The sequence below is a fragment of the Mustela lutreola genome, chromosome 2, assembly GCF_030435805.1.
Source record: "Mustela lutreola isolate mMusLut2 chromosome 2, mMusLut2.pri, whole genome shotgun sequence".
Lineage (NCBI taxonomy): Eukaryota > Metazoa > Chordata > Mammalia > Carnivora > Mustelidae > Mustela > Mustela lutreola.
The window spans coordinates 1,889,100-1,914,528 of NC_081291.1; the positions used below are offsets into that span (position 1 = coordinate 1,889,100).

General features: G+C 49.3%; 1 protein-coding gene across 2 annotated transcripts; it reads left to right on the forward strand.

Moving 5' to 3' along the window:
• The first annotated feature begins 137 nt into the window (after positions 1-137).
• LOC131823252 (zinc finger protein 77-like) lies at positions 138-17,485 on the forward strand. 2 transcript variants are annotated; one of them, XM_059159368.1, is made up of 4 exons: positions 138-213; positions 7,523-7,649; positions 13,790-13,970; positions 14,385-17,485. In XM_059159368.1, exons 1-4 carry the CDS (start codon positions 211-213, stop codon positions 16,234-16,236), a joined length of 2,163 nt encoding a protein of 720 aa, XP_059015351.1. In that variant the 5' UTR covers positions 138-210; the 3' UTR covers positions 16,237-17,485. The 2 variants fall into 2 exon arrangements, with proteins under 2 accessions (XP_059015351.1, XP_059015350.1); XM_059159367.1 differs by lacking the exon at positions 138-213 and having other exon boundaries at positions 6,053-7,649.
• The last annotated feature ends 7,944 nt before the right edge of the window (positions 17,486-25,429 follow it).

A 25,429-nucleotide genomic window follows, 5' to 3' on the forward strand; every position in this document is an offset into this window, starting at 1 on the left:
GAATCCTTGTGCAATCAGGTCGCAGGACCTGAAGTATCGCCCAATCGGAGCGCGGGGCCTGTATCCCGTCCAATCAGGCCCGAGGGAGGACCCCGTCCTGGTAGGTGTGGCTCAGGGGCGCAGCGGGCGGAGCTCACCGGCGCGGCGCGGCGCACGTGTGGGTCTGCGGCGCAGGACGGACGCCAAGAGGTTCGGGAGCCGGACGCCTAGATGGTGAGCGCGGGGCCCGCAGCGTGGGTCCCGCCGGCCAGAGCGAAGCAGGAGCGGCCGCGGCGGGGCGCTCCCCTCCGGGTCGGGCCGCACCTGCGTGCTGGGCGGGGGGAGCCGGAGCGAGGCCGGCGCGGGGCGGGCAGGCCTGGGGCTGCGTACCGTGTGCGGCCCCGCGGGGGGACGGTGGGCGCCGACCGGGCAGCGGGCGCGCAGAGGACCCTCCGGGCGGGACCTCGTGCGCTCCCCCGGGGTAGGGGTGGGGGTCTCTCCCTCGGGCCGGGACGAGCGCGCGCGGGGCTGGGCCGCCCCGGACGGCCGCGGTGGGTTTCGCTTGCTGCGGAGCCTGCGCTTCTCGGTCCGGTCACTTCGGGACGACGGGGCCCGACGAAGGGTGTGCAACCGCCGAGAGGCCGCGGGACGGGAGCGGGCTGCTGCGCGGGGCTACCGTTAGGGGTTTAGGGACTTTGGCTGCATGTCGGGGCCCGGGGCTCCTGCGGGTCCGTCGGAACAGGCACGGGGCGCGCCGAGCGGTGCCCGTCGGGCCGCGGCCGCGCATCCGGCCACGGTTCGGTCCGTGTTCGGGGCTGACACCCGTGGGCGTGTGTCTAAGCCGCCTCTTTGCCGAGACAGTGACAGACGCGCTGCAGTTCATTGCGTGATTTGGGGACGTTTTGCTGAAATCCTTCTGCAGAGGCGGTGACACCCGGTGCCCCCGTGTCCCGCCGGCAGCACAGGCGGTGCGAGTGTGGTTTTGGCTTCGCCGTCCCGGCCCCTGGCTTCCGGCTGGGGACCCGGCTCGGACCGCCTGTCGGCTCCGGACACCCACTCCCCGCGGAGGCGGCGGGAGGTGGCCCAGAGCAGTTCGTACGTGTTCCTGCGTCCCGGGTGCCGGAGCCAGGGCTTCCCTGGGGGCCGGGGGCGGAGCCGCGGACAGGATCGCGCGCCCAGGTCGCTGTTGGGAGCGGGGAGGGGGCGAAGGGCCTCATCTGAGAGCTGGTGCGCCCTGCAGGGGGCCTGGGGCTGGGACCTGGGGACGGAACGCGGGCCTTTGAGTACTTTCCGAGCTGCCAGGAGAGATTCATTGTCTCTGATCGCCTTTGGCTCTTTCCAGGCCTGGGGGACACTGTAGGTCTCTGTGAGCCCTTTGTGCTCCTCAAACTTTTAAGGAAGGAGGGTTTTGTTTTTGTTTTTGTTTTTTATTGTTGCTGTTCTGGTTTGTTTGTTTGTTTTCCATTTCTTTGTGATTCCAACAGACTGGGAGGTGCCGGGAGGGTAGTTGGAGGCAGCCCTGCTTGGAGGGGAGAATTTCAACGGGGGCCTAAAAAGGACCTCTTTCTGGCCGCCCCCAACCCTCTGAGCTCACAGGGGGACCCGCGGTGGACCTGTAACCTGTTAGGGTCCGTGATCAAAGGAGCGAGACTGATACAAAGCAAGGGTTAAGCAAAGCTTTATTTCATGCCAAGCATTGAGAATCAACCTGTCCGGTCAGGTATGACTCTTGCAAAGAGGCGACCCCTTCCTGCCTCAGACTGACTTCTATAGAGGTACTTTAGCCCGGCCTTGCACAGGTGGCCAATGAGATTGCAAAACACGGAGAAAACTGCGCAGTCACCTTACCTCACACACGGGCAGCCAATTGAATTACAATTCACCCTAGTAGATATGTGCGTGCCCCAGTGATTGCCCATCTCTACCTGGCTGACCCGCCCTTGTATCTGGGCTTTGCAAGTAAGTTCCTCTGGGAGGGGCGGGGTCAATCTAAGTTTACTGCAGAAACAAGAAAAGGGCTTTCTCTGATTAAGTAGGCCCTTAACACCATCCAACCTGGTGTCACTCCTTGGTGAATCAGAAAGGACACCTGGTTGAGATGCCCCCCTCTCCCTTGAGGGAACTGTGGATTGGCCGAGGCAAGGTCTCATGGAAGGGCTTCCAAAGCGACCGCTCTGGGAGGCAGGGTGCATGGGTCTTTCCCTGGGGACAGCTTGTCCTCCTCTGCAGAGGGCGGGCTGAGGTGGGTTTCCGGTGCCGCGACCGGGCAGCAGCCCCTGCTCTGAGCCGCTCACCCGTGCTGCTCCTCCCGAGTGTGTCCTGGGGAGGCTCTTGCTGACTAGTGGGGCCAGCGTGGGCGACACGACTTCTGTCCTTGCGGTGTGCGCAGTGGGCTCACGTTCTCGACTGTGGGCGAGTCGGGGCCTTGGGGGTGGGCGGTCCTCACGTTCATCCCTGGCCGGTGTGGGCACCGCAGCTGCAGTCATTCTAAGTGTAAACCGGAGTAAACACTGACACACGGTGGGGGGGGGGTGGCGGTGTCGGTGGCGGGACATTAAAATTGGCCAGTGAATGCGGCTGCGGCGTCCATTCGGGCGGATGCTTGTCACCCGGCCCCGAGAGCTCTCCGGCTTGGCTCTGTCCAGCTCGGGGAGGACCAGGGATCTGCTGGGCATCACACGGAGGTCGCTCTGATCCGTGCTGGGGTGGGCACTGTCATCCTGGGGTTCCCCTTCTAGGGCAGCATTTCCCGCATGCTGTCATCTGTCACCCGCGCGTCTGCTTCCTTCACGCTCTGTGGACATCCGTGCGGTCTCCTTTCCGTGTGTTGCTTGTGTTCTGTCCAGCTCAGGGGTTCGCGTGCCTCTCCATGTCTGCGCGGTTGGGCTCCTCGCGTGTTCAGTACACTTGCGCATCCCGGTCCCCCCGGCGCAAACCAACCTCCTTCTGCGCCGTGAGAAACCCCTTACGTCGCTGCGGTCCCTCGTACCCCTGCGGGTGCTTCCGTGCGGACGTGGGATCCGCAGGACTGGGCTCTGCTGCATGCACGGGTCAAGGGAAACCATCCCTCGTTACCCCGCACAGAAGCAGTCTGCAATGCGCGGTGTCCACGGGCTGCCGCAGCCCCCGCCCCGCCCCACTGCCGCCCCTTCCCCTAGTCTGGGGCCTGTTCCTGCGTTGCGCGGTTTTCCGACAGGCCGTGTGTCCATCCTCTGTCAGTGCCAACCGTCTGATGACTCATTAAAAATAGAGCTGTCGGTTACTTTACCCCCAAACTGGATTTACTCTGCAGCTGCGGGAATTGCCCTTGGGAGCGTGTAAGGTCGCGAAACCACAGGCGGTTTGGAGGGCAGAGCGGTGCAGGGCTCCGCTGTGGAAACAGAGATCTGGGAGGCAAACTGCAGATTTAATGATCACTGAGACCAGTTGGGGAGATTGAGTTCCGAAGTTCCCCGTCAAAGCCCCTGTAGCCCCTCTTACTCTCTCTCCCTTCCTTCCTTTTTTCTTCCTTCCTTTCCTTTTTAAAATTTTATTTATTATTTGAGAGAGCAATGAATCAAGGAGGGGCAGAGGTGAGAATCTGCAAGCGGCCACCTGCTGAGCGCAGAGCACAGGGTCTCAGGACCCATGAGGTCGTGACCTGAGTTGAAACCAAGAGTAGGACCCTTAACGGATGGGCCACCCAAACACCCTAAGGCCATTTTAGTTCTGAATTACATTTGGTTATTTAGTTCATTTTGTTAGAAATGCATGTGTGGAGGGACTGTGGGGCTTTTTTTTGTTGTTGTTTTTACTTGTTGGTTTGTTTGTTTTAAAGATATTATTTGTTTATTTGACAGAGATCACAAGCAGGCAGAGGGGCAGGCAGGGTAAGGGGGGAAGCAGGCCCCCTGCTGAGCAGAGAGACCGATGTGGGGCTCCATCCCAGGACCCTGAGATCATGACTTGAGTCAAAGGCAGCGGCTTAATCCACTGAGCCACCCCAGTGCCCCTGGGGGAATGGTGGTGTTGAAAACAAACTGGCCAGGGTCCCCCTTAGTTGCCCTGTCATGGCACTTTGATGACTGGAATCCATTTCCTGGTGGTTTTCTCTAGACTATGGAATTTCTCAACATGGTTTCTATGTAGGAGTAGGCTTGTTACAGAAGAAATCAGACAGAAGACCAGCCTGTTTCCATTCGGCACTGATCCAAGAGGAAGAGCCCAGTTCTGAAAAGGAGGTGAACCAAAGCCGAATGAGTCTTCTGCGAAGGAACAAGCCCCCGGCACAGGTCCCCAGCAGACCCTGCCTGGCGCAGACAGGGCGCCGACCTCTGATCCGCCCAGCCTCCAGCCCGGGTCGGTGAGAAAGCAGCACCGTGGGCTCTGTGGGACCCACACTTGCATGTTCTCAGTGGTCGGTGTCTTCTTGGGTCCATTTGTGATCAGCAAGTCACACTGACATTAACAATAAAACCGTCACTTCTTTTTACAGGAAAAATTGAGTTATGGGGTGGGGCTAAGTAGGTGGTTCAGTGGCTTAAGTGTCCGACTCTTGATTTTGGCTCAGGTCATGATCTTGACGTCTTGAAATTGAGCCTTGTTCTGTGCTTAGTACATGGTCTGCTTGAGATTCCCTCTGTGCTCATAGATCCATAGATCCATACGTAAGAAATAATGACAAATAAATGTATAATTAAATATGAATATGAATATTAATAAATGATAAATTAGTAATAAATGAAAAACAAATTAAATAAAAAATTTTAAAGTCTTATAGAAAAATGGGTTTATGTGGGAATATCAGAGAATCGTAATAGGGGACAAGAAAGCCCCCAGCAAAAGCACAGGCAAGCCTGGGAAAGAAAGGGAGCGGTTCCTTCTCGGAGGAGCCGGGGCACGGGGCGGGGCCGCCACACAGAGCATCCATTGGAGCAAGCTGGAGAGTCCTTGTGTTGTGACTTCTCATTGGCTGAGCCCTGAGTGTCTCTCATTGGCTGAGCCGTGAGTGTGTCTCATTGGCTGAGCCGTGCGTGTCTCTCATTGGCTGGACTGTTGCCACGCGGAGAAACAATCTTGCTTCCTCCGGTGCAGGACGGCCTGGCGGCGCGCATCTCCCCGCGTTACTCCGCACCTGGCCCTGAGGGAGGGTTCGGGTGCTTTGTCTGCGGACTCGTGACTCCATCTTAGTCGTGTCTCCTTTACTCGTTTCCGGGGAGCGGACGGGCTGCTGCGCGGGTTTCCTTGCTGGCTGTGGGGTCGGCTGCTGAGCGCGGGCGAGCGCGAGCTGGTGGTGGCCGCTGTCGTGCGCGGTGACTCGACGTTCACCACTTGGACTCTTCCCAGGTGGCCGCACCGTTTGGCATTCCCAGCAGCAGAGATGCGTGACAGCTGCCCCTGCCTCGCCTCCTCCCCGGCTGGCGCCTGCATGACCTCGGAGCTATTCTAGTGGGTCTGAGGGGTGTCTGCTTGCAGGGCCACCTCCGTGCCCCTGATGACAACCGTCCAGCATCACCTGAACCTGTCGGCCGCTGGCAGATCCTCCTCGGAGCCGCGGCTGCTCAGGTGTTAGGTGTGGGCTTTTCCCCGCTGCCCCTTACCAGGGTGAGGCCGTTCGCCTTTGTTCCTGGTTGGTTGAGTTCTCTTGTTAAGACAGGGTCGTGGGTTTGGTCAGATGGCTTCCTGGGTCCGTCGAAGTGATCATGGGGTTTTGGTTTTTATTCTGTTCATAAGGCTTATGACTGCAGTTGTGCTCCCTGAACCAGCCGCTTTATTTCCTATAACGGGAAAGACCTGCTGCTGATGCCCATTGGCCTGTCCCACCAAGGAGGGGTTGCAGCAGATGGGGGTAGTAAGCCCCGCTGCATCGTTTCCGGCAGTAGCCAGAGCCACACACCAGGTGGCCAAACCAGGTCACACAAGGAGAGGACTCACCGTTGGGACACATAGGAACGTGTTTGGCTATAGATCAAATGGCAGCTGAATATAAGGGAACAAAGAAATTAAGGGGTTGGTCTCTAAGAAGCGAGGCTGCTGAGAGTCAGCAGGCCTCAGGAGAGGGTCTGGCAGAGTACATACCCCGTCTGGAGTCACTTTGCAGGAGCTGCTGTTGCCAGCTGCGCCACGTGTTGGGAGTGGAGGGCTCAGGTGATGAAGTGGGAGAGAATAGGAAAGGCGTCCTTTGCCCACACGGGCACGCACAGCCCAGGACCTTCTGTTGTCTGTGGAGCACTAGGGTTAGACCAGCCGAAGGACTAAAAAGAGCAAGAGGGAGGAAAGGGGTAAGGGGGGAAATCCCTCACCCTTTTGGGCAAAGGCAGTCCATAGGGCGCTCCTTGGGCCTCTGGATGTTCTCAAGGAACAGTCCCAGCTGGAGGTCGTCACCGAGGGAAACTCCCACAAAATTCTTAAAGACTCTGGGGATGCAGTGTCAGAGCAAAGTGGCGCCATGAAGGACGTCAAACTAGGGCGGCCTGATCCCGTGGAGCTGGTGGCATGGGTGGTGAAAGCACCCTAGACAAACCAAGGACATAGAAGTTTATTGAAGACACCACAGGGAGCAGCACACAGGACAGCGGGGGACAGTGTCTGCTTTGAGGTAGTGCCGAGGGGCGAGAAATGGGGTGACTGTGAGGCAGTATGTGATCCTATGGAATCTTTCCTGTTTTGGTAACTGTGCCTGGTTGGAAGAAGTCTGCTGGTTACTTAGGACCTCTGGCCATTTCCAGGTAGTGACTTCATGAGCGGGTTAGCATTCAGCTGTGGTCACTGTGGGCCTTTTGCTTTGATGCTTATCTTTCCATTGCCCGAGCTTATTGCTGGAAAGCGGCCCCTACATTATGTTCCCGCCCTCTGTTAAAGTCACCCTGGGCTCTGTTACCATCAGTCTCTCAGGGGCTCCTCTTTCTGGTGCCCTTCTGCTTGCATTCTGGACACTGGGGTATATGGTCAAGGCCCTGCTGATTTCCGTGACTCTTCAGGAACTGGAACTTCTCTTATGTACTGCATGTGCCAGGCCCCTGGGCCCTGTGTCCCTGCTCACTGTCCACCTAACCCAGGGACAGGGTGGTGTCTGCCTCTGCCGTGATAGAGGGGACTGTGCTAGGCTCCTTGATCTTGTTGCTTTCCAGTGAGAGCAGCACTGGAATCTGTGTGTTCACAGCATCCTGACATCTGGTTCCAGTTCTTGGGGCTGACAAGGCAGTAACCGTTTTTGAGCAAGTCAAAGATGTGCCGTCCAATTTCAGTGTGGTCTGAACGAGTATTTCACTTTTCATTCTTTCGCATACAACTGTGCTCAGATCTGCTCATTTTCAGTACAAATAGCCTATATTGGGGTGTATGTACGTCTGTATGAGCTGTCGTCATCGCCCTCTGCTTTGGGGTCCCAGCCCTTCCCTTCACTGAGGGCACTGCCGTGGGTGTGTTTGCGTGTTGTCACTTCCTGCATGGGTGTGTCTTGGGTCCTAGGGTGGGATGCGGTTCCCTGAGTGTCGCCCCCGCATCCTCCCTCACACACGGGTGAGGAGGGAGCGCTGCACAACAGAACATGTGGATGTTCCAGGACGCGGTGGTCTTTGCGGATGTAGCTGTGAACTTCTCCCGGGAAGAGTGGGCTTTACTGGATCTTGGTCAGAGGCAGCTCTACCGGGACGTGATGCTGGAGACCTGCAGGAACTTGGCCTCGCTGGGTAAGTGTGGTTCCAACCCGTCTCTAGAGTTGTAGGGAATGAGTGTCTGATCTTCCTTAGTCTGAGGACTGGGAATATGGTGCAAAGGAGACAGACGTGGTCCAGGCCTTCAGAGAAACTATTGAGGGTCATATACCTTTTCGGTGAAAACAGTTTCATGTGTTAAATTGATTCTTCATTAGTCTTGAGCTAAGTCTGAGACTCCCTGCTTTTCTAAACGCGAATGTGGTCTCCAGGGTCCCGTTAGGGCAGGGAGCGCTGCTGTGTACTTTTCACTCCTATGAAAGTTACACGCAGTTGCTACCTATCGGGCTCGGTGACGTCACTCCAGTTAAACCCTCACTTAATGAGTAGGGAAGATGACAGAGTACGTGAATCCTGAGATCACCAGCTCTGCTGGACACACTGAGGCAAGAATCGCTTGCGTTCTCAGTCTGAAAATGATCTGAAGGCTGCCAGAACAGATCTTTTGCAGCTTGTCCCCATGAGAAGTCCTCATGGGAGAGGGTAGGTGGGGCAGAGATGTGGTTGGAAGCCCAGCCCCAGTGCGGCTACGTGGAGGAGTGGATGGGCCCTCCCAGGTACAGAGAAGTGAGGCACCCTGGCCCTGGGGACCACAGTGCAAAGACCAGGGCCTGGGACACCTGCCTTTGAAAATCAGTGTGTCTTAAGTTTGGGAGCTAAAACATCAGTGTGGCGCAACTCCAGGAAGGATGGAGGCTGTAGACAACGGACAGAGAGCACACTCTTATCCATTGGCACAAGACGGAACACACAGCTGCATGTTGAAATGTCCCTGGGTTATGTGTGAAGATTCATTGCCTAATTTTAGGGCTCACGCTGGAGGCCCAGAGAGCCGTCTGGGGACTGACATGTTGATGGGTGTCCTTTGTCTTGCAGCCCGTCCCCTGGGATAGCCAGCTGCATCTGGGAGCCAGTTCTGACCGGTCACATGTGCATTGCTTATACTGGTTCCCCCCACTCGGCACTGGTTCCCACTCACCCACCCCGTCTAACCCACCTGTATTGGAGGTACCTGTCCAAAGTAGCTCCTGTCCAGCCACCCTTGGTGGCAGCCTCCCTTGGGACTGATGTCTTCCCCATTGGGACTCCTGTCCTGCCACCCCTGTCAGGCAACTCCAGGTATGATGGCTGCCTCTCCAGCATGATTCCTGTCCTGTGATTGAAGGAGCTAACCACAGCGACCAGGGAGCCTGCATTGGCCGCATTCAGGCCTTTGGTCCCTTGGCCTCTCAGCTGCCCACTGCTGCCCACCTCTGCACCCACAGCAGTCACCACACATTGTTGCACACAGACATATTGAGGGTGACCCCCATTCATCAGTGCCCCAGCAAGGCTACAGCAGGACTTCTCAGCCAGCCATGCAGGGGTGTGAGCCCAACACAGTGTGCATGTAGCAGTGGGTCTCAGCCGTGACAGGCAGCCACACAGGGCCCACAGCAGAACACTCCTGGAGCACCTGGTCCTGGTGGCCGGGGTATGCTGTGTTGGAGGGCACTGTAGCATGTCTTCTGGAAAGGCCACTACTCTGAGGACTGGGAGATAGAGCTGACTGACTTAATATGTGCCAGCACAGGGAGAAGACAGAGGAATTTGTTGCAAAGAAAATAACAGGATAAAAGCACTGAAAATGACCTAAATCATAGAGAGCTAAGTCATCTACCAGATAGACGAATTCAAGGTAGTGGTCATGTAGATACCGCCCAGGCTTGAGAGAAGAGTGGCTAGACACGGTGAGAACTACAACAAGGAGATAGAAAATATAAACAAGAACCAATCACAGCTAAGAAACCCCCTAACTGACGTGAGGAATACCCTAGGGGGATTCATAGCACATTGGAGGACGCCCAGCAGCTCCCCGTGATCTGGAAGGTGAGGGAACGTAGGAAGCAACCAAGCCGAACAGCAGAATTACAGTAATGGTGAGAAATGAGTAACTGACGTATTAAGTTCAGGGACCTGTTGAGCACAGCAGTGATGAGATCATTTGCATCATGGGGGTCTACGTAGGAGAACAGAAGAAAGAACGGAAACTTCTTTGAAGAAACTGTGGGTGAGGGGTTCTCAGATCTGGGCATGGAACAGATACTCAGGTCTGGGAGGTTCAGCAGGGCCAAATGGGAAGAACAAAAGGAGGTGCACACCCACATTTACAATAAAATGGAGAAAAAAGGAAATATGAAGAGATTATCTGAAACCAGCTGGAGAAACTCTAAACTACAAGGAAAACTCCATAAGGCTGTTAGCTGATTATTCAAGAGAGAAATGGCACGCAGTGGGAAGTGGTATCATACATTCAGAGTGCTGAAGGGAAAAAACCCACAACTGAGGATATTCTACTGAGGAAGTCCATCACTCAGAATTGAAAGAAATAAAAAAGTTTCCCAAGAAACAACATTTAAAGAATTTCATCACCAGGCAACCATCTTTAAAAAAAAAAAATCTTTTACTTATTTATATGAGGAGAGAGAGCGCACATGCACAAGGAGGGTGGCGGGCAGAGGGCGAGGAAGGGAGAGAATCTCAGTGGGCTCCACACCAAGTGTGAGCCTGATGTGCAGCGTGATCTCAAGACCCTGAGATCATGACCTGAACCAAAATCAAGAGTTGCATGCTCAAATAACTGATCCACCCAGACATCCCACCATTAAATCGGCCCCACAAGAAATCATGATGTGCTGCTTTTAGTGGGAAAGAAAACTTTTTTAAGTAGGAAAGAAAAGGCGATAAGTAAAAGCATGAAAATTTTGAAAGGATATAAGAATTTGCTGGTAGTTGGAAACACAAGATTAGTAGACAAGTCACTTAGAAAGCTATTATGATGGTTAAAACACACAAGTAGTGAAATCATTTGTATCTTGAAATTTATCCATAGACACAGAGGACCAGATGTGAAATATAGGGAGCCTGGCTGGCTTATTTTTAGCTGGTGAGCATTGGTCTTCTGGTCTCAGGGTCATGAGTCTGAGCCCCACATTGGGTGTACATATTTCTTTTAAAAAAGAAAGAAAGAAAGAAAGACAGGTAGGCTGTGGGGACACCTGGGTGGCTTGGTCAGGTTAGCATCTGCTTTTGGCTTAGGTCATGATTTCAAGGTCCAGGGCTCCAGTCCCACATCAGGCTCTCTGCTCAGTGCAGTCATCTCCTTTTCCCTCTGTGCCTCACCGAGCTCCGCTCTCATGCTCTCTCTCTCAAATAAATAAATCTTAAACTTATAAAAAAGGCATTTAACAAACTAGAAAGAAGTACATGCTTCTCATTAATTACTTTCAATGTAGATTAACTAAATGCTCCAATCAAAAGACATGTATTGACTGAATGATTATAAAAACCCATTTGTAGTCTGCCTAAAAGGGAGACACAATATGGACTGAAAGGCAAGTAGACTAAAATAGATTCTCCATGCAAATAGAAGGGGGGTGAAGAGTAGAGCTCGAATACTTACATGAGATACAGTGGAGGTCACAACAGAGACTGTGACGAGACAGAGACTGCCATGACATGATGATAAGCAAATTGGACAAGAGCAGTATATATCTGTGATATATATATCACAGATTTAATTGTGATACATATTTAATTGTGTGTATATATGTGTGCATAGAATATATCTTTGCACCCAATTGGAACACCTAAATATAGAAAGCATATCTTAAGAGAAATAGAGGCATAAAATGAGAGTAGTAAATAATTGCAAGAAGATTTAACATTCCACTAATGTGCCTGCATAGAACGCCCAGACTGAAAATCAGTAAAGAGTGGATTCCAGTGACATTGCACCAGGGGGACATAGTGAACTTTCCATTCCAAATGGCAGAACATGCATTCTTTTCAAGGGCACACAGAACATTCTCTAGGATAGTTTGTGTGTTAGACCACAAAACAAGTCTCAGTAAATTTATGAAGACTGATCTTAGGAGGCATGTTTTTGAAGAATGGCAGCATGAAATTACAAGTCAATAATAAGAAAAGCAAGAAGCTTGGGATGCCTGGCTGGCTCAGTTGGTGAAAGGTCTGCTTCCCATGTGGGTCACGGTCCCATGCTCAGTGGGGAGCCTGCTTCTCCCTCTGCCTGTGGCTTCCCCTGCTTGTGCCCCCTCTCTACTCTCTCTGACAGATAACTTAAAAAGAAAACTTTACCAAAAAAATAAAAACAAGCTCAAACATCCTGAGGCCAAACAGCATGCTACTAACACCAGTGGGTCAACAGAGAAGGTCAGGGAGGAATCACAAAATACTTGGAGCCAAAGAATAATGAGTGGATGATGGAACATCTTTGTCCCGAGTAGCACAAGCTGGGTGAGAGATGTGGACGGGGCGCCTGGGGAGATCAGTGGGTTAAGCCTCTGCCTTCAGCTCAGGTCATGGTCTCAGGGTCCTGGGATTGAGCCCTGCATTGGGCTCTCTGTTCAGTGGGGAACCTGCTTCCCCCTTTCTCTCTGCCTACTTGTGATCTCTCTCTCTGTCGAATAAATAAATAAAAGGGAAGTCCAAACTGAATCAGCAGTGAGATACCACCTCAAGGCAGCCAGGTTGGCTGTATCAGAATGACAAGGACAACAGGATAACAAGTGCTGGTGAGAATGTGGAGAAAAGGAAACTCATCTTTGCTGGTGGGAAGGTAAATTGGTGCAGCCCACATGGAAAGCAGTACGGAGTTTCTACAGAACACCACAGAAGGACCGTATCGTTCGTAATTCTACTTCTGGGCATTTACCCACACCAAAAACACTGACGTTCATCGTAGCGTTACTTGCAGTACTCAAGATACGGAAGGAACCCGCACATCCGTCAGTGGGAGAACCTGGATAATGAACATGTGGAAAACGCATATAAGGGACGATTGCCCCGCCGTGGAAGAGGGATGCCGTCTTCCCGTTGGTGAATATGTGGATGGAACTAGCGGGTTTTCTTCCACGTAAATAAGTCAGAGAGACACCATATTTTACTTGTGTGTGGAATCTAAATAACAAAGTGAATGAACAAATAACAGGAAGTAGAAACAGACTTAAAACTATCAAGAAGAAATTGGTGTTTGTGCCACTGGAGGGTACGGAGGGAGAGGAGAAATAGATGAAGGGGATTGAGTGGTCCAGAGCGGCACTTACCGAAGGTGCGAATGAATGGAGGAGGGCACTGTTGCGTGGGGCACTGGGTGTGGGGTAGAAACAGTGAATGTTGGAACACACACACACACACACAGACACACACACACAAAACAAATGTGGGAATGGAAAGTTCAGGAAGTAGAATATGGTCATAATATTGTATTTGTATTCCATACTGACAGATTTTAATTATACTTAATGTGGCGAGCATTTTGTAACATGTATGATTGTTGAAACACCGTGGTGGGCACCTGACAATAAAATGAACGGTCACTGTGCTTCCAACAAGAAGAAGAAGAAAAAGTCCACACTTAAACATCATTAGTGAACTCGAAGAATAAAGAGCCCATCTTCCAGACTGCTTGTGACCCTTCAAATCCTCCCTCCTGCTGGGCTCTTCTCGGGGAGCTGGGCAGCAGCCACACCCACCATCTGACCACCCAGTGGCAGCTGGGGCAGTCAGGCAGGCTCCCCCAATGGCCTCAGTGCCTTCAGAACAGTCCAGCAGCCCTCAGTCGGACCAGGTTCTAGGGAAGGGAATAGCATTTGCACATTTTTGTTAGAAACCTGACTCCGTCCTTGTTCTGAGAAGGGTGATTTTGTCATTCACCTGCTCTCCCTGTCGGACATTTCATCCATCCTCATCCACATGGCAAGCCTTTTTCTATTCTTTTAGAGGTAGGGTGTGGATGTATGTATCTTGTCCAGTTCCTTTCTACTTTTCTACCTTTCTACTTTTCTGATAATACTTACCTCCACATTAGTCACCATCGATTTTGAAGTATTTCTGAGTAAACAGGCTGCCCTGCATACACTTTTCCTCTTATTGCCGAAGTCCCAAATCACTAGGGTTCTGAGGATTTTTCTTTGGTTACTTGTCTGTTCTTCCTGATGAACCTCATTTCCATTTTGGGATCAGTGTATGACTAGAAATCGACATACGGTCTATTTTTTTACCTTCAAACAACAGATCATTCCCAAGAAATTAAATTATGATCCTAATTTTTGCAGTTGGTACAAATCAGGATAAAAGGAGTGCATCAAGGACTCAGCAGAATGTTTTGCAGAATGAGCTCCCCAGTGAAGGCAAGACCATCTTATGTGCAAGAAATGATTTGTGTTCTGTTTTTGGAGAAAACTGGAAATTTCCTAACAGTGGAGATCAGACCCAAACCGAGGAAAGGCGTTTGAGGTGAGTAACACTCATACAGGAGAAGGAGGGGCTCAAGGCAGACGATGAGACTAACTTGAAATCAAAGGATCGCTGAGAGCACACTTCAATAATTGTATGATCCAAACTTTCACATGACGAAGTTTTGATGAATGCATTCTAGATACTGAACATCTGAAAACTAATTCAGTTGGAAATAATGGTGAGAAAACCAACATCTGAGAAACCTAGAGTGTTCTGTCAGTATTTCAGTCTTCAGCCAGTACATTAAGCTTGTTTCACTTTGTTACCATGAAGACAGTGCCACAAACACAGCCGTTCACTGAAGATGGCCATTATGTATCAAGTAATCATTAATATGGATCAGTAGATAATTAATATAGAGATCAGTTAAAATCACTATTCCATAACAGTGTGCCTTCCCATTTTGAACAGAGGTCATTTGGTGGAGCGGGTCTGTGATAGCAGTGAATATAATCGACGTAGAGAAACCAGAAGGCAGATGACAAGTCTTACCGTTCGTGAGGATCGTCCTACTGGAGACAAGTCCTGTCACTGCGCCAAGTGTAGAGAAGCCTTCACAGATGGTTCTTTCCCTGAGAATCCACAAAGATCCCACCCTGGACACAAACCTAGTCCCCGTGAGGAATGTGGGTCGGCCTGCAGCTGTGTCTCGAGCCCCAGCCCTCACGTGGACCCAGGCTTTGGAGTGAAACCTTATGAACCTCAGGACACTGGGGGAGCTTCGAAGAGAGACTTGAAGAGTAGCGGTAGTAAACAATCTTTAGAATGCAAGAAATGTGGAAAAAGTTTCCCTTGCAGGTCGTCCTTTCGGGGTCACGTGAGAGGTCACTGTGGACAGAGAGTCCATGCGTGTGACGTGTGTGGGAAAGTCTTCATGTATCAGTCCTACCTTACACGTCACATGAGAACTCACAGTGGGGAGAGACCCTATGAATGGGTGAAGTGTGGAGAAGCCTTTGGGTCTGCTTCAAGTCTGCAAAGACACGTGAGGACACACACTCGGGAAAAACCCTGTAAATGTCAGCAATGTGGGAAAGCCTTCCCTGGTGACGACTCCCTTGAAGCACACATGAGAAGACATGAGAAGGACAGAACCTTGGAATGTATGGAGTGTGGGCCAAGTTTGAGGAAGCATCTGCCTTTTGAACATCACATGGCCACACACAATGTCAAGAAACCCTATGAGTGTAAGGAGTGTGGCAGACTCTTTAGATATCACACAGCCCTTGGAGTCCATATGAGGACACATACTGGGGATAGCCCCTACGAATGTAAGGAGTGTGGGAAAACTTTCCAGAAATATGAACATTTTAATCATAACATGGCCACCCACAGTACCGTGAAACCCTATGAATGTAACTGGTGTGGCAGATCCTTCCGGGATTACACAAACCTGCGCGTCCATATGAGGACGCACACTGGGGAAAGACCCTATGAATGTCAGCAGTGTGGGAAGACCTTCAGATATCTTGGAAATCTGCGGGAACATACGACAACACACACAGGGGAGAGACTGTATGAATGTCAGCAGTGTGGGAAGACCTTCAGGTATAACTCATGCCTGCGACAACACATGTGGAAGCACAGTGGAGAGAGACCCTATAAGTGTCAGCACTGTGAAAAAGCCTTCATTCGTCACCACACTCTTGTAGTACATACTGTGAGATGGCACACTAAAGATGGACACTTGGAATGTAAGGAGTGTGGTGAAACTTTCAGAAAGCATCAACCTTTCGAACGTCACATGGCCACACATGGTATCCTGAAACCCTATGAATGTAAGGAGTGTGGAAGAGCCTTCAAGTGGCACAGAGACCTACAGGTACATACGAGGACACACACTGGGGAAAGACCCTTCATATGTGAGCTGTGTGGAAAAGCCTTTAAGTCTCTCGCAAACCTTCGAGGACATACAAGGACACACACTGGTGAAAGGCCCTGCAAGTGTCAGCAGTGTGGGAAAACCTTCTCGACTCATGGAAACCTGCAAGTACATATGAGGACACACACTGGGGAAAGACCCTGTAAATGTGAGCAGTGTGGGAAGGCTTTCCTAAGTCCTGGAAACCTGCGAGCTCATAGGAGGACACACAGTGGAGAACGACCTTGTAAATGTGAGCAGTGTGGGAAAGCCTTCACCACTCCTGGAAACCTACGAGCTCATATGAGGACACACACTGGGGAAAGACCCTGTAAATGCCAGCAGTGTGGGAAAGCCTTTACCCGTGCTGCATCCTTGCGGGTACATATGAAGACACACTAGGAAGAGACTTTATGAATGTCACCACTGTGGCAAAGTCTTCAGGAGTCCATCGCACCTGGAAGCACACATGCGGACACACACTGGGGAGAGACCTTTTAAGTGTACAGAGTGTCGGAAAGCGTTCAGTCGGCCTCAGTGTTTTCAAGATCGTTTGAAAACGCACAACACAGTTAAATCCTATGAATGCAAGGAGTGTGGGAAAGCATACAGGTTTCCCTCATCCCTTCGAGGGCATATGAAGAAACACACTGGGGAGAGAACTTCACTGGTCACGACTCCCTTCAGGAACACGTGAGGAATCACATTGGACAGTGAACTTTTGTGAATCTGCGGTCTCTGGTAAGACCTTTCAATATTGCGTAGAACTGCAAGTATATGTGATGACAGTAGATGAGAATTTTGTGAATGTCCACCATGTGGGAAAGCCTTCAGGTGTCCCTCTAATCTTTGGGGATGCTTGTGAGAGCACAGTGATGTGAAACCCTGTGAAGTTAAGAACCATGGAAAAACCTTCCAGTATTTCCTCAATCTGGGAGCACAGACACTGTGGGAAAATCGTTTGTTAAATGAGAACCAATTTACTGGAGACAAACCCGAATGGACACAATTTGGGGAATACTTCCCGTATAGAACGTCATGTATTTTGTTCATGACAGTTGTGGCAGGACAGAAATCATTTCATTGTTATAAACATGGCTTTGTTTTTGCAAGTGCCTCCTCCATGATAGAGATGCGAAGTGTCTTAATTTCTAGTTCCTGTTGCTGATATGAACACTCATGATCCTAAGTGTCCTTTGTCCTCTACATCTGTAGGACATACACTTTGTTGTCTCAGACTTGAAGTAATCACCTGGTTAGGTAAAACACATTTCTTTTCCATTACGATGTCTTAGACTCAGGTTGATAAGAACGTGTCTGTGGGAGGGGTGTGTGCGTACAACTTCACATAATTTTAGAAAAAAAACTTGAAGTTCATATTCCAAAAATTTCCCAATCTCTGATCATCATATAAGACTTTTTGATTGTTGAAAGTTCTTTTCTGTTGCTGATACTGGAATTTCCTGACTCTGAATCAACTCTGTATTTTCAGTCTTCATTATTGAAACACATGTTTTCACATAAGTTTTCTCCTTTTATTGAGCAGTTGTTAAATTTTTTATGTTGTTTTTATGTCTTCTGAGAGTTATTGTTGGTGTCTTTGGTTGATTTTGTTCCAATATGACTTGGAAGAATGTGCCTTTTGACCATTGCTCAGGATTGCTTGTTTATTTTCCCCGCAACTAGCGATGGTGGTGGGAATATCTATGAAGTGCTTTCTTCTTACCCTCAGGAGCCAAAGTCTGGCATGCACAGTGCCAGTAATAGCAGCCAGAACTCCTGCCAAAATACAGCATAACATTCATTTTAGGCATGGGAGCCTCTTCGTTTTATTGACATTGGATGTAACAACATTTCATGGTCTCCATAATATTCCACAGTCCTGAAGTACCCGAGTCGCATACCAACTGGACTAGTGTTTGTGGTTTTACCCTTGGCAAAAGGAGAGAGTGTAATTCACCCTGTTGGGTTGGACATCAAATGGGTTAGTATTGCTGTCTCAGACCTTCAAAAGAATTTGCAGGGTGCTTGGACGACTAGGTCGGTGGATCTTGGAACTCTGAGTCTTGCCATTGTGGGTTAGAGCCCCAGATTCTGTGTAGAGATCATGTAAAATAAGTAGTCATCAAATAACATCTTACAAAGAGAAAGGATTCCCAGAAGCACACCCGAGATAATGTTTACTACGTTCATGCTTTTTAAAATACCCACTAGTAAACTATGAAAACAGTCTTTTTTCCTTAGAAGAGTGACGCGTAATGCCACCGGGACGCAAAACATGATGTGTCTGCATTAAGGATGAGGGATTTTTGTCTGGATCCCAGTGTGGTCTGGTTCCAAGATCAGATACCCTACATGTTTATCTTGAGTTTGAGCAAACTTTAATTTTTTGAGACTTTATGTGCCTTTAAAACTAAAAGTTTCAACAAGTAGATGATGCCTTCCATTGAAAGGCACAGAATGAAATTGTCTCCATAGTGTGACAAAGTAGAGATGCAGAAGATTATCCGCCATCCAGAGCTGCCTTAGGGGTCCATGGAAAGTACAGAAGACTCTGCAGTTCCCTGGGGCATGACTGTCTCTGGTTATTATCCAAGGGAAAGTAAAAACTCGCTACACTTACCAGCTGGAATCCCAAATCCAGTGCATAGGTGAGTTACGATGGAAAATTCCCTCTAGTGGCAATAGATGTCCGTGGTCCGTGGGGTTAGAAACAACAGTGTGGAGGCAGGAACATGTTACTTAATTGCTGAGAGGTCCTGGATAGATGTCCGTTGCCAACCATTGGGTTTTCTCACCAGGAAGACCATGTTACATGGAGTAGTGCTGGGAGATCATGAGACACTAACGCTTTTAATCTTCTATCATGGGCTTGTTTCCTGAAGTGCATCTTTATAGACTATTGTCTCATTCTCCCAAGAGATTTTGAAAAATACAGTTTTATCTTTATGAGGCATACTGTGGGTTCTGCCAATCTCAGCTGAACGTGTTGCCCGTAAAGAACGAGGTAGCAGATCCAGTAGGAACAGACCCCATGGCGCCACCAGAGACGGAACGTGCAGAAGAGGCCAGGAGGTCGTTCACTTCTCCTGGTTGATCATTTTGATCACTGCTGCCCAGTTCTGGAATTATGGGCCCATTTTGAGGGAACCAGATTCTGGCATTTATTTTTCTAAGGAACGTCAGGTGCACACATGAAGAGAGGAGAAGCAACAGAGGGGAAGAAGGTGAGTATCTCTCCAAGGCCCAGAAAAGAAGAGGCTGAGAGGCAGGAAGCGACCTGTGGAGATGCTTTTAAGAGGGCCCCCTGTTGGAGCTGTTTCAGTCCTTGTAGGCAGGGGTCTTGTGTGAGGGAGTTGGTCCCCAGGAGGGTAGTTCTGGTGTCAAGGGCAGAGACTCATTCCCAATGTGCAGATGGTCCCACCAGTTGTTTAAAAGGGACCCCTGGGAACAGCCCCATAGTCCTTAGAGCCCTGGTTTGAGAATGCAGAGAATGTTGGGGCGGCCAGCTGGAAGGATACAGGTGTCTGCAGCCCTTACGTGTGTAACAGGCTTTCTCCAGTATCCTGGCTCTTTGTTGTAATCGCAGAAAGCACTGGTTTCATAACTGTTTCACACGTCACAACTGAAAATTGAGTGGAAAAGAAAAGGGTGCATGGGTGGCTCAGTGGGTGAAAGCCTCTGCCTTTGGCTCAGGTCATGATCTCAGGGTCCTGGCATGGAGTCCTGCATTGGGCTCTCTGCTCAGCAGAGAGCCTGCTTCCTCCTCTCTTTCTACCTACTTGTGATCTCTCTTTATCAAATAAATTTTTAAAAAATTCTTTTCTTTAGAGACAATTTGGAGTCAGTTTTATTCATCCTGAAAGGCCCATCAGGTTTTTGTGTGCAAGTCTGAATTTTGTTCTACTCAGCAGGCTTGAGGGAAGATAGTAGAATTGCTCAGTAGTATTTCCAGCAAGTGTTCTAGTGTCCCTGCAGACAACATGCTGTTCCCTTAATACTTCTTAAGATGTTCCTGTCGGGCCAGAGTCACCCAGTGTTTCGCCTGGCCCTCACCATGCTTATGTGAAGTAATTCCTAGAAATAAATTTGATTAACTGTTCACCACACCTCTGGGGATCCTCAGCCACATTTGGAAATGCTAACTGTGGCTCATTGTTCAGTCTCAAATGCAGGGAATTGAGGTTACTTGGAACCCCAAATGGGCCTGTTTTAACAGGTTCAGGAGAGGAAGGATTGGGTAGAGAATCTGAGGAAAAGGGATCTTCAGAGAAAGAAGTTGGGGGATGGTTTCACAGGAGAAGGGAATGGGGTAGAGGGAAAAGAGGAGGAGGCCACTGGAGGCCTGGTCTGAACACCAGGTGGTGGCAGCTTCGGAGACCAAGAAGATGGGGGAGGGGCAAAGGGGATCAAAAGCTATTTTGATACCTTTCAGTGGCTCGCCTCTGTGAATTTAGAAATGGTGTTTTGCAGAGAAGCACCATTAGGTCCTGATAGCGTTTGGAAATCTCCAAAATAGCCAGTGAAGCAGGCATTGGATCTGGTTTTGACCACTGTAGTCGTGGCTGTTAAATTGAATTTTGATAAGGGTCAATTTGGAGAGATCAAAAGTTCCCCATAAATACCATTGATGTTCTAAGTTCTTGTGAAGTTAGTCCATTTAGTTAGAAGCGCATGTGAGGAGAGGTAGTTTTTGTTAAGTGTAACACCAGAGGATGCCACAAATCGGATAGAGGGATACCCTCAAAGCATTTTGATGTCTGGGATCCCATTTCTAAGCCTTTTCTTTAGAACAAAAAGAAATTCCTAACAGGAATTTCAACAGGAATGGGTCAGTTTCAAAAGGAGTTGGTCTGAAGGCCAGCTCACGTCCAGAGAGATGAGGTCTGGAAGCTGATGGTCAGGAATGAATTTGGAATCATCTTTGGTGCAAAGAGAGTAGTTTTATCAAAGCATGGTGACAGGAGCCAGGGATGGGGCAAGCTGCCCTGGGGTTGGGAGGAGTGGCCAGTTATATATTTTCAAGTTGAAGGACACTTACAGATAGCATCAGTCTCTAAGGAGTTTGTTACCAACGTTTTAAGGACCTTGAGAGACTGGCTTTTAGTAGTAAAAGGCATTTATTGCTGTGTAGTAAAAGCTTGGTCTTGAGACCTTTAAGTATGTATCAGTTAGCCATACGTTGGAGGGTGATTGTTAATACATGTCTTCGGGGGTAGAGTTGAAGGGAGTTTCCTGAGGAATTTTTATATCTTAAAGGAGGTTACCAGGATCATGGAAGTAGGGCTAACGTTGAGCTAAGGTTGCCTTTTGCCCTTATCAAAGTATGAACATCGAGGCAGTGAGTTCCTAGAGGAATGTCACGCTGGCCGTCTCAAGGACTTGTTTGTAGGTTGCCAGGAAATTGGATTTTTCTTTTGCATTAATTCTCCACATCACTTCCCCCTGAGCAGTTGTGACCCTTAAATCTTACAGTTGCCGATGATGGAAGGTCTTCCGTAACTTCTTCCCGCTCTATGGAGTTGTAGAGGTGTCCCCACCTGTGGACCCCATTCAGTTGGCCAGGGACTTACATATAGAGAGAGCTTTTAAGAAGGCAGAGACAGCTGCATTGGAGGGAGACAACAAGTACGGATCTGCCCTAGTGGAGAGGATCATCTACTGTCTTGACCCAACAGTGCTGAAGGGGTCTTGGCACTAGGTGGAGAGTCGTGGTAGAAAAGAGGAAAGCATACTTACTGTAACAAAATGAAGAAAAGGCAGAAGCCCAAATAGGAGTGGTTTCATCGGTGACCAAAAATGTTACACTCCCGAGTTCAGCCATCACTGAAGGAAAGAGAGGGATTGTTCAAGGGCCTTGTTGAATATTCAGGTCAGGTGGGATCCCAGAAATACTACTGGGACACACCGGCATGTGTACACAGCATTCTGTTTCTGTCACAGCACAAGATCCACCTTGTGCAGCAGCTAAAACATCCCCTGCATTCTGTATCGCACATGTGCTCTGCACAGTTGTGTTACTTCAGTCTTTAATAGGGAAATGCTATTTTGAGTGTCATTTAGGGCTTTGACTGCTATGAAGAGCTTCCTTGTGCAAACAAAACCCTTCGTACTAAAGAGGAGTAAAGGTGGATGCTAGGTGGTCACCGGTGAAACACAGCACGTGTCCACCGTTGTTTTCATCGTGGAAGGTTGTCTGGTTTGGTAATGGTGTTAATACTGGGTTCGTGCATCCAGGCCAAATCCAGAGTGCAATGGTCTATCCGGCCTGGTGGAAGCCATGGCTAAGGTTATAGCCACCCAGCCATTGGGCCCTGTTAGGAGCCAGCCTTGTAATTCTGGGCCTCCTTGTCCACTCAGTAGCGAACCCATCCGTGGCCTAGGGAACACGGACTTGTGAGCGAGCAAACTTCTGATGGTAGCCTCTGTACCTGCTGTGTGCTGCTGGTACACATGTTATCACTGTTTCCTTTTTTCCCCAGTAGAGTTGCCTTTTGGCTTAACAGTCCCATTGTGGGGTAAGCCATAGCTATTAATCCCAAATCGGTGCATTCCATCTAGTGTGTACCCGGGTTTGTGTAACGTGGCTGCTGTCGGCTTGGCTAAAGGCTCTACTTGCCATTTTCTATCACTAGAGGCAGTTCCTGGGGCAAATCATGGCTAAGGGTTAAACAGCTAAGAAGCCCTCTTTGGTTGAGGTCTTGCCTTAACAGTATCCTAATAATGAGGAGTCACTGGGAAGTGGAGAAGACTTGTCCCAGATAGAGGGCACCAGTCCCATCATACGCATAGTGTGGCCACCCATTATGTCCATCAGTCCGCAGTCAGCCACGTGGAGCAGGGCACACTCTGGCTTCAGGAGTGATTTTGCCATCCCAACCACATGGAATAGGTCATGGTGTTCCTTGAATTACACGATTGTTGGGGGCCCATTCCAATTTCCAGCTGTTCAAACAATCATATATTGCTCGGGTACTGGTATTACCCTCACAGGGTCTGATCATGCACTGTTGTGGGTTTTTTCCTTAAATTCATGTCAAGTTGTCTAGCTTAGGCAAATAACAAGCATTCAGAGGCAGAACTAGAATTTAACATCTGTAAAGGTGTGTTATTAAAACACAGTTTTTCTTTACTCTGTAAAATCGGCCATATTTCCAGATTGATGATTAGCCAAATCAAGACTAACTCCCTTGCAAAACTCCAGTTTTAACAAGTTTGGCCTGATTATTACTCTCAGTAAGAATGGTGATTGGCCATATAGGTCTTTAAAATCCACTTTGCTGGAACTTTTATAGGGGAATTCTAGGTTGAAGTTTTAGTATCCTTTTACGCCAGAAACCAGGCCAGGTACTTGCCATCAGAAATGCCTGTAAATACCTGTAGATTTGTGTGAATTCCGCATCTCAAGGTCCCCTCTGTATCCCTAGGTTCCTGCACCTGCCAGGAGGGGACATTCTTCACTCCCTTGGGGAGACTCCTGGGAGTTCTGTAAGCAAGGTATCAGACCAACATTCCCAAGGGGCAGAAATAAAGGAAGTTCCCAAAGGAAATTTTATATGTTAAGGTAGACTTACAGGATCCTGGAGATCAGGCTAAGATTGCCTTTTGCCCTAAGCAAAGTGTCAATGTCAAGGCTGTTGAGTCCCTAGAGGAATGTCACTCTGTCTGTTTCAAGGACTTGTCTAGGGGCTGCAGGTAGTAAGGAAACGTAATAATTTCTCTTCTGCCTTTGTGTCCCACATCATCATGCCTGACATCAAAGCCAGCTGAAAAAAGAGAGAGAGAGAAACATGAATAACGCTCTTAGAAAAGAGACCTCGGTGCTGCCATCGACATGGGAAACAGAGGCAGAAGAAAGATTATTAAATTTCCTTACCTACTGAGAAGCCCTTAAAATAGGCAGAGTTATGGCTTTACTAAGGGCAAAGGACAGTCCTAACCTGACCGACCCCCTACCCCCAAGCAGGATCCAGTAAGTCTACTTTAACAATTCCTTTGGAAACTATCTCTAAACCTCCAAGATAATGTTGACTATCATTCCTGAGCATAAGGCCCACGGATAGACATCTAAAGGGTCTTACGAAAAGGTTTTATTACTGGTAATGAATAACCTTTTGCCCAGACAACCGCTAGCCCCTCAAGGTCCTAGAAACCTTGCTTCCAAAACTCCTTAGAGACTTACGCCATCCCTAATCCCCTCCCCAACTTACAAGTATATAATAGACCACTGCTCACATCCCTGGGGCAGCAGCTCTTCCTGCCCACAGGTCCTGTCCCCGTGCTTTAATAAACCACTTTTTTTGCACCAGAGACTTAAGGATTCTTTCTTAGGCATCGGCTCCGGATCTCGCCCTGCCTGACCTCACCTAGATTCTTGAACTTCATCACCATGATATCAGTTCTAAACAAATAGATGTATAGTTTTCATTAAATTTCAGCAAAATGCTAAATAAAATGCCAGTAGGGATTTTTGGTACTTTACAAAAACTCTCTAAAATTTCCATGGCAGAACAAGTACCTAGGAATACCAGGAAGTTCCTAAAGAACAAGGTGGTGGGACTTTACATAATGATGTTGGAAGGACATTATTAGGATTTGAAGCCCACAGCCGAGGAAGAATTCTTGAGACATCTTTGATGCAGAAGGGGCTCCCGCTTGGCTCAGTGGGTTAAGCCTCTGACTTCGGCTCAGGTTATGTTCTCAGGGTTCTGGGATTGAGCCCTGCTTCCCCCTCTCTCTCTGCCTGCCTTTCTGCCTGAAAGGTCCCCCAATGATAAGTCATGATCAAAGAAGCAAGACTGATACAAAGCAAAGGTCAAGCAAAGCTTTATTTCATGTTAAGCATCAAGAATCAAACCAACCGTTCAGGGCCACTTCTTACAGAGGGGGCGACCCCTCCCAGCCCCACAGACTAACTTTTATAGAGCAAAGGCCATGTGGTTGAGCCTGGCCACACACAGATGGCCAAAGAGTTGCAACACACAGAGAAAGTTGCACAGTCATGCTAGGTCACACATGGGTGGCCAATTGAGTTACAATTCATCCCATAGGAGCTATTTGAACTAGCCTATCACCTTGGTCAGAATTAGCCCAAAAGGCGCCCAAAAGGCGGGGCCCACACTCCTTGGTAGCTATGGAGAGAGTATGGGCGCCCCACTGATTGGATGTCTCCACCTGACCCGAGTCATCCCTGCATTTGGGCTGTTATCTCCACCTGACCTGACCCACCCTTGTATTTGGGCTTTATTACCTGGGACTGGTTTCCCAGACTTGCTTTTATGTAAGTTCCCTGAGTGGGGGGGTGGGGGCAGGGTCACTTTAAGTTTTACTGCATAAACAGAAAATCACTGTTTAACTGGATGAAATCGCTCTGGCTAAATAGGCCCTTACATTCCCCCTTTTTCTTTGGAGATTAGTCAAATCCTTGACTTTTCAGCCAAATCTGCCTAACTGTCTTTAATGACTCCAGTGTGATTTACCCAGAAACAGCATTCCTCTTCTTGGGCTATGCAAAGCCCCCCTTTTCTAGAGATAGTATGTCAAGCCCTCCTTTATTTTGTAATTGTCTTTATTTCCCACCTATACTTTACCAATA

Coding starts and splice junctions, on each gene's coding strand:
- LOC131823252 (XM_059159367.1), top strand. CDS start 7,508: ATGTGGATGTTCCAGGACGCGGTGGTCTTTGCGGATGTAGCTGTGAAC. Junction 7,650..13,789: donor CAGGAACTTGGCCTCGCTGG/GTAAGTGTGGTT, acceptor TAATTTTTGCAG/TTGGTACAAATCAGGATAAA. Junction 13,971..14,384: donor ACCGAGGAAAGGCGTTTGAG/GTGAGTAACACT, acceptor CATTTTGAACAG/AGGTCATTTGGTGGAGCGGG.